A 12,540-nucleotide genomic window follows, 5' to 3' on the forward strand; every position below is an offset into this window, starting at 1 on the left:
AACGTCTGGAGGGCCACATATTTCCCACTCCTGCTTTAAATCTCCCCACCTCATTCCCATGGGGTAGCCCATCTGGAGAAAATCTTTGGGGGAGGTAGTTTCAGATGGAAAAGCACGTGCAGCAAAAAGAGCTTTACTCCCCGTTTTTGCATGCTGTGCTTTAAATCTCACCCGACTTTATAGGAATCAATAGAATTCAGGTAGGGTCCATCCACATGTTTGATTACAACCTAAGCAAGTGGCCATCATCACCACACCTCCCTAACTTATCCCACCCTCCTCCATCTGTTGATTCAACTGCCAATGTTACTGGTTGACCCAAATTCTGGAGTTAGGGGAGGAGAAAAACCGCAACTCCTCACCCCCATGCATCATTTTTGTAAACCTCTAACCCAGCCTTCCCTGACATGTTGAACTACACCTGCCATGAGCCCCGCCCAACTGGGGCTGATGGGAGATGTAGTCCAACATATCTGGAGGGCGCCGGATAACGGAAGCCTGCTCTATAGTGTCTCCTCTTAAGTTGTATTTCTCGTTTTCTAACCTAAAAAAGGTCCATATACCCGTTTAGCCTCCCCCCCCACAAGGAAGGTGCTTCACCCCCTTTTCCAGCTCTACAACACTGCTGTTCGGAGGGCGGCAGAATAATACTTCGATCTCCCCGCGAAGCTCCCATTCCAGTAGTGGACGCGAGGGAGGAATGGCGCAGAGCCACATCGGCGCACGACGTCCTGGCGGAGCAAAGGAGCAACGACGAGTACATTGCGGCCGGGAGATCCCAGGGATCTCCTCCTCCTCCTGCCTCCCCCCACCCGGCAGGAGGGTCCCGCTTCCCAACATGGTGGAGGTGTGCATGCGAAAAGCCCGAGCACGCGCACATTTGCTCCAGCCTGGCCGCGGCTCCTTTGTGTCTACCTCCAGGAGAGAGGGCGGCGGCGGTGGTGGTGGGGGTTTCGCTCCCAGCCTGTGTGCTGAGGGGGCGGCCGGCGGCAGCAGCAACAACAACACTAGCCGGGGAAATCCTAGTCTCCTCTTCGCCCGCCGCGCGCCTCTCTCTCCCTCTCTGAGCTCAATGGAGCCCCGGAGGCTCCCCCCGCCTCTCCGTCCCCGGCCTGCTTACTGCAAGGCGCGCACGCGCCCAACCCACCCAGCCTGGGCGGCTGCTGTTACTGCTGCAGCTCGAGTCCACCCAACCCTCCTCCCTCCCCGGGCAATTACCTGTGTGCAAGCCCCGCCCCCTCGCTGATTGACGGCACGGATCACGTGGGAGGGGGAAGAGAGGAAAGACGAGGACGGCGGGGCGGGCGCTCGCACCTGGAGCTGGAGGCGAGGGAAAACCGGACGGGGATGCGCTCGGCTGGGGCCGCCGCTGCCGCCACCACCAGCTTGTTCGCAGCTGCCGCCGAGCCAGGCCGAACCCAGCTCCAGACCCCGGTGGTGGGGCCATGGTGGCCGCTGCCCCCGCTGCAGCCGCGGCCATGAGGAAGAGCTTCCTGGTGCCTGAGATCAAGCCCTTGGATCAGTATGATTTCCCTCGGGCGCGCAGCGCTGCCAGCCTGGCCTGGGTGCTCGCCAAGGGCTACGGGGGTGCAGGTACGGCTGGAGCCGGGCGGGGCGGGGCGAGAGCGGGGATCCTCTCGGCGGAGCGGGATTTATTTTCCTTCCTGATCCCTGGGAGAGGAGGGGCGGGAGTGTCGGTGCTGCTGCGAGTCAAGAGGCGAGGCGGTGATTTCGCCCCCTTTGGGGCGCTGTGGCGAGCCGATCTTTCTGGCGGCTGAGCGGCTCCTGGGTTGAGCTCCCGAGCCGCATTCTCTTCTAATCTCTTCGCGCACCCCGTCCCCTCCCCTCCCCTCCCCTCCCACAAGATGTCAGCCTCCCCCTATCGTTCTTGGCTGTGGGGGATGCCCTACCTGCTAGCATCCGCTGAGGGATGGAGGACGGCGGGGGGGGGGCTGCCTTGGCAACCCTCCTGCTTCCATCCCACCCTTTCAGAGCTAACAATGGGCTGGGCTTGGGGCGCCGCCGCCGCGACCAGCTTGCCCGGGCGGGGTTGACAGAGCCCGCGGGTGGGTCGTCTTTGCACCTTTCCTCTTTGTGGAGATCCCCTAATATCATTCACCAGGGAGGTGCTTAGTTCCCCTAGATTGGTAAAACTAGGATGATGGGGCTGGGGGGAGAGGGATTGGCATCGGGACTCCGAGGGTGCCGTTTTTTACTAGGTGTTTGTGTTGCGGGGGGGGGCATGAGCGTATGGGAAGGGTGCGTTCTGCCATGTCTGTTGCAGCCCCTCTCCTAAGACTGCCCTATGTAAATCTCTCTCTCCCCCCCCCCCTTCAATAACCCCAGTTCCTCCCTGGCTTTGTGTTTGCTTTTGTTACACGGTCAGCGTCTGCCTGGCTGGCATGCTGTTAGGTGAGCTCAGAGGCTTAGGGTGCGCTTTGCTGAGCACCCCTGAGGGCCAGTTGGCTCATGAAGAGTGTCATGGTTGCCCCACCCTAGTTGGTGGCCATGGCAGATGATGCGAGAATAGGATGCCACCATTGGTGTGTTTACCTTTGTTCAGTGGCATCATTGCTGAGGTTGAATTCCTTAAGGGGAAGCAGCGCTGTTGGGTAGAAGCAGAGCCCCAGCTGTACAGCTCCTTCCTTTTCCTCCTTCCTAGGCTAGGCTATGGCTGTCCTAAGAAGAAAGAGAGATGGAGGCGATTAGTGCTGCCCTCAGGATGCTAGGCTAGTGTTTGATCACTTGGCCTTGCCTTGGCATAGGATAGCTTAAACAGGCATGACTGAAAAGGCCACTTGGTGTGGTCCTCTTCAACCCCCTGGCAATGCCAGGCTCAGGACTATGTATATGCCTTCACAATCTGAGCCGCTGTTCCCTTTGTCTCTGCCCGGCCTGGAATTAATGTCCTGTGAGGATTTGCAGATTGGCCTTGCTTGAATGCATGATGGAGAGGGAGGAGAGAAAAGGGGGAGCAGAAAATCCCTGGCGTTGGGGTGGGTGGGGTTGACCTTCTTGCTGTTGCTTCATAAAAGTGGGCGTCATCTTTGCTGATCTGGTGCCCCTTCTAACCCAGATCTTGCGCTCTCCCCTCCCCCCCTTACCCATTTCATCCTTTCATCCTCCCTGCTGCCAAAAGAGTGACAGGCCTGTTGTATTCTTATAAGTCATGCTCTCCAGATCTGTCAGCCTGGTGTGGATGTGGAGAGTGGTGATGAGCTCATTCTAAGGATGAGTAACGTGTGAACTGCTTCTATGTAGGCCTGGCGAAGTGGAGGACTGGGCCAGCTGTAGAGCCCTTGGTGGTTTTGCTAAAAGTATAAGGAGTAACAAGGAGCTCCATGTTGTCACCATACCTGCAGCCAGGAGGCTGGACTGCCAGTTAGGGGTGATAGGGCTGTGTGTGTGTGTGTGTGTGTGTTCGTGTGCGCTGTGGCATTCCTCTGACGCTGCTGACCTGGAAGTAACATAATAGGGTTTGAAGCCTGCTGGGCTGCAGGCCAGCCTGAGAGCTTGGAGCAGGGGAATGGCTTGTGAGGTTGTGGGACAATGAACAACTAGTCTTTCTTCTCCCCTCCTCTCCCCAAGGCTTTTGTGCCCCAAAGTTCTCTTATTTGCCCCCTTGCCCCCACAGATGAAACATGACCACCTGAGGTGAGGTGCCGCAACCATTTCATGAAGCAACAGGAGGGAAAGTGTAGAGTAAATGGCTGTACTTAATGGGTGTTGAAGGGCCATATGTGTGTTTCTGTGTGTGTTCTCACAGAGGTGTAATTGGATGACCAGTTCTCTAGTTCTAAATATGCGATCTGGTTATACCCAAGTGGGAACAGGTTCCTCTTGTCCCTGCCCTTCTAAGTCACATTGATGACATATTAACAGTACATGGTGATGGAAGGGCGAGAGCCTTGTCATTTGGCTTGGATGAAGGCCAGAATGATAAGCCTTGCTGAGCCAGTGCTGGGTTCAAAGTCCGGGTTTGTAGTAGCTTCAGACTGCAGCCTTAAAAAGGCCCTTTCTGTTTGCAAGTCAAGCCCTTTGGAGTGCAACACCTGCTTGTCCCATACCAGAAAATGCACATGGTACTATTAGCATCTGCTCCAGAAATAAATAAGCTACTGGTAGTAAGGTACTGGTCATCAGTAGGCCCCAAGCCAGGCATTCTGTGGGATTGGTGTGACTTTATGGTACAACATGGGAGCCATTCAAAATCAAAGTGAAACAGCAAAAACAAATAAAAAACAAACACTAGATATGAATTTCCTATGTTTTAAATTATTTAATTTTATGAAGTTACTTCAATTTTAAATTCTTTTTTTATAAACGGTTAAGTGTTTGCTGGCCATATCATTGGTTAAAATAGTAAAAGTTATGCACAAGTTTGCTTTATTGGATTATTGCCTTCACTTTTACCTTCCTTCAGTAACTAAAAGAGCCAGAGGCTCTTTTATTTACTGAAAACTCAAGCAAGGGGTCTGGAATATTGCTGGAGTTGGGCCCAGTTCTCCCAATCTATGACTACAGGCTCAGGCACTAATGCTATGTGTGTGGGTTGGGCCTTCTTGGCTTACTTAGCTAGCAACTGGGACCTTCCCTGTAACTGGGTCAGGAACTGGCTTACCTTTGGACAGAATTTCCTGACTGATATTGCTGTGTGTTGTACACCCAAGAGAGTTGCTAGTAATTATGCACATTATGATGGTAGCATCGTGAGGTTAGTTCCCTATATGAGTTGGGATCCCCTGCGTGTTGGGTCACAAACTGGGGCAAGCCATACCCTCAAGGGGTTGAAGTAAAGGGTGGCACAGGAAATAGGAGAGGAGTGGGAGTTGCTGGTGCAAAGGCAGCCCGCTGAGAAAGTGTGGCTAATAATCTCGTTCCATGGGACTGAGCCTTGCTGCTTCCTTTCCACTCACCCTTCTGGGGGTCAAACAGGCATGGCTGTTTAGGTATCAACTGCTGTAGCCCAAGAGACAAGTTCTTCCTCCCTCAAAGGTTCCAGCAATGAAGCAGAAACTTCAACTCCTGGTCAGCCTATTGTTCCCTCAGCCAAACTCTTCCCTGGCCTATAGCCAAGACATGCACAATAAATTATGCCCAGTTTGCCAAGTTGGGCATAATGTAAATGGAAAACTTGAGTCCAACTAGGTTTATTTATTATTTATATATTAAATGTACATCCTGTCTTTCCACCCCAAATGATCCTCCAGGCCGCTGACAATAATAAAATTATATTTTTTTTAAAAAAAATTAAACCATAACGTTAAACAAAAAATAAAAAACACAAATGAAGCAGACAGTTCAACCCATTAAAAACCACTTCAGAACCAGACCAGTTTGCATGACAAAGTCCTACCTGAATAAAAAAAGTCCTTGCCTGTTGGCGGAAGCGCAGCAGAGAAGGAGCCAATGTAGCTTCTCTTGGCAGAGAATTCCAAAGCCTGGGAGCAGCCACTGAAAAGGCCCTCACCTGCATCTCCATCAAGCATGACTCAGGTAGCAGTGGGACCAAGAGAAGGCCCTCCCTGGGAGATTTTAAAACCTAGGTAGGCTGTTATGGGAGAATGCGCTCTCTCAAATAGCCTGGTCCCAAGTTGTGTAGGGCTTTATGTGTCATAACCAGCACTTTGAATTGTGCATGGACCGGTAGCCAATGAAGTTGTGACTAGGGAAAGTCACACACACTCCCTGTAACCGACCCTGTCAACAGTCAGGCCACCACATTCTGGACCAGCTGAAGTTCCCAAACACTTTTCATTGGGTTTCACCCAGTCCTTGTGCTCCAAAGCATTGCATCAAGCAGATACTTCTGTATAGTTGAGCAAACCTGTCTAGCGCCTGCTTGAAGCGGAATGGATGATTGCAAATGAGATGTGCAAAGCCCTTGTATGAGCCTGGACAGAAGAGGACATTAAGAGGGTAGAATACAAGGCCTATGAGTTCAGAGATGTGCCTTACTCCAATGTCCTAGATATACTGATGTGTTCTTCTCTTCTAAAAAGATACCCTAGCTGAGTCCAGCACCAAAGTTCCCACTTATAAACTCCTCCTGCAAATCTTCAGGGAAATAGTTTCAATAACCCACCTGGGTGGCTTGTTCTGCTCTCCTTTGTCATAGCGCACTTCCTAATATCCCCCAGTGCAAATCAATTTGGGGGGAGCCATAGCTCCTTGTCCTTCCTGGTGAACTGTTGTACTGTCTCTTCTTGGGGCATTTTTTTTTGTATTTTCTTCCTAGTAGAGTGCTGGCTGGTTGTGGACTGGGGAGCTCTGGATTCAAACCTTTGCACAGCAATGAAGCTCACAGGGTAGCCTTGGCTTAGTCACCATCTGTCAGCCCAGGTGTAGGTGACCTGGTGCCCTCCAGATGTTTTGGACAACAACTCCACAAGCGCCAGCCATCATACGACCAGTGGGAGTTGTACAAAACATCTGGAGGGCACTTGGCCACCTACCCCTAACCCAATCTGGCTAAGATGATTGGATGAAAAAACAGGTGGGCTGGCTGGCTGGCTAGGTGCACTGCTTTAGGCTTCTTGGTCAGTGGGGCTGGGGAGGAGGAAGACAGGATAAAAATGTGATAAATGTGTTATCTTCCCTCTGCAGGTTAAATATGATTGTCTCCATCACTCTCTCTATATAGTTTGCTAAACCTTCAGCATGTTCCTCTGAATCTTGCCTTTGCTGTGTTTCCTAGAAGGTAATCTTGAAGATTATCCAGTTCTAAATGGAGCACTTTTACTTCCACCTTGCGGCTGGCGTCCATGAGTGAAGTCTTTTTACAATAACATTACATTGTCAACTCTTATTTGTCTTAAATAGATTTTGTTTAAAATCTAAGGTCCTTCTTGATGTTGTGAGAGTTGTGCTTCCAGTTTTCTCAGGCCCTTTCTACACCTCTTGGCCTTCCGGGAGGGCGGGAAGGATCTTGGGATTTCCTGGTTCCGAGATCCTCCCCTGAGTCCACACGCCCGCGCCACATCCAGGGATGGCGCGGGCGCCATTTTTTTTTTAAGCAGTGGGGCCAGTCATGCAAGAGCAGGGCCCCACTCCATCAAAAATGTGAGTAGTTTTTTTTAAAACAAAACCTGAAACCACCCCCCAAACCTCCTCCTTGCCATCCCAGGGGTGGCGAAATTGCTGCCATCCCCTCCCCTGATGGGCATGGAGTTGCGCACCATGGCTCTGTGCACATTTCTGGTGCCGTGCTGACTCGCGAGTCATCGTGGTACCAGGCGGGACAGGCGCCCACACCTCTTGCGGTCTCGGGACAGTCCTGAAACCGCAGGAACAATTGGGTCTTCCTAGGGTTTCTTTAGCCTTGGGAAAACCCATTCCCCTCCCACCCCATGTCCCTTTGAATCCCTGTGCATCATATAGACACACAGGGACTCTGCTGTGACCAGACCAGCCTGGACTATCGGGCTGGTGTAGACACAGCCTCAGTGTTGTCAAGTTAACATCAGTGCTGATCCGGGTCTAGATGTATGCAATCTCTAGATGCCCCTTCAACATCAAAAGACATGGCGATGCAATCTAGTGCAGCTTTCCCAGCTAAGTGCCTTCCAGACATTGTGGACTCTCAACTCCTATCAGCCCCAGCCAACATGTCCAGTGGTCAGGAATCCTAGGAATTGCAATCCATTTGGAGGGTACCAGTTTGGAGAAGGCGGGTCTAGTGGTATTTTATTGCTTGCACCTCAGTGCTCCCAAATTGTCATGGTCACTCATTTTAATCTGGCCTTCTCTTCTGAACTTGTTCATCCTGTCTACAAACTTAAGCATATTTTCCATTATTTCATTCAGGTGACTAATGAAAATGCTTAATAGCACTGCACCTAGGAGAGACCCCTGACAAACATTGTATATTATAACTTCTCACCTAAAACTGACCCCAGATTAACTCCGTATTTACTGTTGGGCACCACTTTAATTAGTAATGGGTACGCAGTTCATGGCACTGTCATTTCTGCCTCTTGGAATGACCTCTGCAACTGTGTAAACCAGCCTTCCTCAACCTGCTGCCCTCAATTAGCCATGCTCGCTGGGGATGGTGAGAGTTGTAGTCCAACACAAAACCCTTTTGGCTGCTAATGATCACAGCCTTTTCTTCTAGATGCTTAAAGGGCTTAAAAAAGAAGAAAGAAAACAAATTTGCTCTAATGTCTTCTAGGTAAAAATTAGGCCTGTAATTTCCTGGGTCCCCCTATTCTCTTTGTTACATTTAGAAACAATGACTGGCTTTTGCTAGTCTGCTGTCTTGTAAGATTTCTCAAAGATGATAGTGGCGTTGAGGTTTCTGCTTCTTGTCCCTTTAACATTTGAAGGTGTGTATTTTGTTCGGACAGGGATACAAATATTTAGCTAGTTCTTTTCTTAACCTGATGGCTGCCTTTCCTTTGTGTCTATTTGAAGTAAGTATCTAGGAACCATTACCTATTGTTTTTTGTTGTTGAAACTGAAGCAAAATGAACAAGAAAGTTTAACTTTCTTGTGAAAAGGGAATCTAAAATAGCACACATACACCACCACAATGCCTCTCTCCTCCATGGTGCTGTGTGATTCCTCTTGTCGACCATGAAGTTGTGTATTCATCCATGGAATGAAGTCCTGGATGCATCGTTTGACCTCATTCTTGGTGGGGTATGCCTTGTTATGTCAGGCTGGAGTGCCCTGAACTGAATCCTCAGCTAAGTGCTTGCTATTGTAGCCTGATTGAACTGTTGCCAGGGTATTTATTGGTAGGAATGTGCCTCTCAGTCATCTCTTCTTGGTACTTTTCTGAGATCTTCTGGGCCTTTCTAACTGCGCCACAGATGTTTGGGGCTGATGGCCTAATTCCTCACTGGCCCTGACCCGACAACATTCTCAGGTGTGTGCTCTGTGGAGGAGCCCATGCAGTTGCAGAGGAACTTTGAACTTCTTCTAACCTAAGAGCCCTTAGTTGTCTTGTACCATACAGGTGCTCATAACTGTCCTAGACATGTTGGAATGTATATCTATTCATGATTGTTGTCATGGAGACAAGGCCTGTGAGCTGATGAATCCTGCATTGGTTAGAGAAAGCTGGTGGCTTGCACTATATCTTGGAACCCTTTAGGACCCTGCCTTTGCCCTCTAAGCCTGACAAGCTGAACTATACTTTGAGAGTTAGTTCAAGCTCTACCCGGCATAGTAATCGTGGGTCTATTGCCATATATTTTCACAAACTGCACTTAGGAACCGGGGAGGTGAAATATTCCAAATCCTGGTGTTTGAAAGCCATTACTGTAATAATAAATGTTCAGACCCAGAACCTGTCATAACTCCATTCTGAAACATGGAGCATCACTAATCCCATTCTATAACATGGGTCTTCTCTGTTTCCTACCTACAAAGTAGCTGTACCATATTATGCAATCCTTCTGCTTGAGCTCAAGATCCCTCGCTTGAACACCAATATCATAACACATAGTCATTCTAATAGAAATACACTTTGTAAAAAACTGCCCCACTGCTTGATCTCCCCTGGCTTAGAACATCGACTGGCAGGCCCACCTCACTATCTGCAGTGCTCTGTCACCCTGAATCTTGTATGTAATGATGGGGGTGTTGTTGTGAGTGATGGTGCTGCTGACAGCCTCGCCTTACTTCTTCTGGCTAACTCTATGTTGGTCTAGGTTAACCTTCCCCCACCTGGTGCCCTCCATACGTTTTTAATTACACCTCCCATCAGTCCCAACCAACATGGCCAATGGTCAGGAATTCTGGGAGTTGTAGTTCACAGCATCTGGAGGGCACCAGTTAGGGAAAGCTGGCCTAGGCTAGCCTTCCCCAACCTGGTGCCCTTCATATGCTTTGGATTACAAATTTAGGGTTTGCTGGGCTGGGCTTTTTCTCTGGTCTGCAGACTGAAGGGGGCCAGGTGGGAAAAGGGGTTCTGAAGCATTTGCAGCTGTGGAGAGCTTCCTTCCAGGTGAGAAGAGAGTTGAAGACTGCTCTGTCCTGCCAGCTGGAGGGGGTGGGTGGAAAGTTGCTGACACTTCTTTGCACATCTCTTTGACTTCGCCTCCAATCCAGTTTAACCTGCTAGTCCCCAACAGGCCCATGATCTGGCAATCTCTGCCTCTTGTTGGCTTGTTCCCTTGCTGGAGGTAAATAGCTGGGTTTGTTGTCCCCCCCCCCACTGTTTTGATATGGTGGCGCAGTACTGAGATGGTGCCAGAGCTTCTCCCAAAATGCAGCATACACCCACTACTGCCAAGGGCCCAACCTTGGGGAGTGGCAGTTGGCATAGCAATTATCCCTGTCCCATCCCCATCCCTAGCAATCAAGGAGAGTTTGTGGGATATTATTTTTTTGAATAGGGTTCTATGGAGCCAGGCAGTCAATGGCTGTATTTGCTGGGGTTGATGGGAGTTGAAGTCTAGTACATCTGGTGGCCATGGTGAGAGCCAGTGTGGTGTAGTGGCTAAAGTGTTGGATTGAGAGTTGGGAGATCCGGGTTCTAGTCCCCACTCGGCCATGGAAACCCACTGGGTGACTTTGGGCCAGTCACAGACTCTCAGCCCAACCTGCCTCACAGGGTGGTTGTTGTGAGGATAAAATGGAGAGGAGGAGGATTATGTATGCCACCTTGGGTTCCTTAGAGGAAAAAAAAAGGTGGGATATAAATGCCATAATAAATAAATAAATAAGGTTGAGGAAGGTGGGAGTAGATTTTTTGTTCTGTTGTGCAGAATTATCAGTGGGCTGGAATTCTGTTGTGCAGAATTATTGTGCAAATTATCAGTGGGCTGGAACAACTCCCCTGTGTTGAAAAGTTACAGCCTTTAGGGCTTTTTAGTTTAGGGAAAAAAGTGAGCAAGGGTGGGGTGATGCATTATAGATGTTCATAGAAAGTAAGTATGGTGTGGAGAGAGGGAAGTTTTTCCCCCTCTCTGATAATACTAGAACCCAGAGTCATCCTATGAAGCTTACTGGTGGGAGATTCAGGACAGAGGAAAGGGAGTACTTCTTCACACAATGCTTCATTAAGCTACGGAATTCACTACCATGAATAGTTTACCTGTACACCACCCAGAGACTTCATTTATTGGGCGTTCTAGAAGTGTGAGAAATGAAATAAATAATAAATGTAATATAAATGGCTACTAGTCATGATGGCTGGATGCTACCTGCAGTATCAGAGGCACTATGCCTCTGTATGCCGGCCAATGGGGAACATGAGCGGGAAGGTGTTGCTGCACTCATGTCCTGTGTGTGTGGGCTACCCACAGGCATCTAATTGGCCACTCTGGAAACAGAATATTGGACTAGGCAGGCCTTTGGCCTGATCTAGCAGGGCTCTTACTTTCTTATGAAATGGAAGGCTTATGGCCCTCCTTCCCATGTCTTGATGCTGTGCACGACCACTGATCCCATGGTCTTGTAGCTGGTGCAGCTTTGCCTTCTGTAAGTCTGACTCTATAGACTCCTTGCTACCCCTCTCTTTTGGCTGTAGGCCTGCCGTGGAGCCCAAGCTGTGACCTTGGTGTTCCAAGAGGGAGGGGGAGGTGGCTGCTGCCCTGCTTGTTTTTCTCTCTAATCTGGCTGCTTGGCAAAGACTCCCACATGTGATTTTTTTCAAAAGTTTCCTGGCTGGAGCCAAACCCCTTTGCCTCTAAGACCCAGATTCTCTCTGGTTTGTTGCATGCTCCAGGCACTCTACAATCTTGATTTGTGTCTGACCCGACACCCTGTATAATACCTGCCCATAAAACGTTCAGCTTAATCCCAACAGGAGTGACTCTGGTCCTCAAGCAGGGGAATGATCTCCCTTACACATAATGGTAGCATTTGTTGTTAAGAATATGTCTATGTACCTCACTACACCCCCACCCCAATTATATTCATCATTGCCTTGGTGTGTCTAGTGGTTCCCTTAAGAACCTGAGCCTTCCTTGGGCCTCAATAATTAGGCCCTGTCTAAACAGATGGGCTATCCTACCTCAGGCGGTAAGTGAAAGAGGGCACAACTTTTGAATGCTCCCTGGTGTAAGAAAAAACAAAAACAAGGAGGAGAGCATCCAAAACAGGTCAGAAAAAAAGACTTGACACATTTCATCCTGTACTTTATTCAAAGGCCTTTCTCAGGGGGTTGTTAGAAGATAGTGTCTGCAGAATTTCCTTTGGCAAAATAATTGTCTCCTATAATAATCTTTGGCGGCTGTGATAATCTATGAAAAACAACACAACACCTAGACTAAGACCTAGGGAGGGTCTAGCCTAGCCATTTTCTCTTCTGTGCTAATTTTCTATTTTTAGGATTATAATTTTTACTTGGGAGAGCTTTCAAAGATGTGAAGTGAGTGAGCCAAAGGGCCGTGGCTCACTAGTAAAGCACTTGCTTTGAATGCAAAAGGTCCTAGTTTCAATCCTCGTCATCTCCAGGTAGGGCTGGGAATGAACACCTGAAACCCTGGAGAGCTGCTACTAGTCAGTGTAGACAGTACTGAGCTAGATGAGCCAATGGTCTGATTGGCAGCTTCCTTTAGGGTTCAGTCCATTCTACTACTTGAG

General features: G+C 49.3%; 1 protein-coding gene across 2 annotated transcripts in view; it reads left to right on the forward strand.

Annotated features, from left to right (window-relative positions):
* Window positions 1–1,438: 1,438 nt before the first annotated feature.
* The window catches only part of CAMSAP3 (calmodulin regulated spectrin associated protein family member 3), a 47,615-nt gene continuing 36,513 nt past the window's right edge, over window positions 1,439–12,540 (forward strand). For both annotated transcript variants that reach the window (XM_063120467.1, XM_063120468.1), the window contains exon 1: window positions 1,439–1,593. In XM_063120467.1, coding sequence (XP_062976537.1) covers window positions 1,446–1,593 — 148 coding nt within the window. In that variant the 5' untranslated portion in view covers window positions 1,439–1,445. The remainder of the gene's footprint in view (window positions 1,594–12,540) is intronic.

The sequence above is a fragment of the Elgaria multicarinata genome, chromosome 3 (assembly GCF_023053635.1).
Source record: "Elgaria multicarinata webbii isolate HBS135686 ecotype San Diego chromosome 3, rElgMul1.1.pri, whole genome shotgun sequence".
NCBI lineage: Eukaryota > Metazoa > Chordata > Lepidosauria > Squamata > Anguidae > Elgaria > Elgaria multicarinata.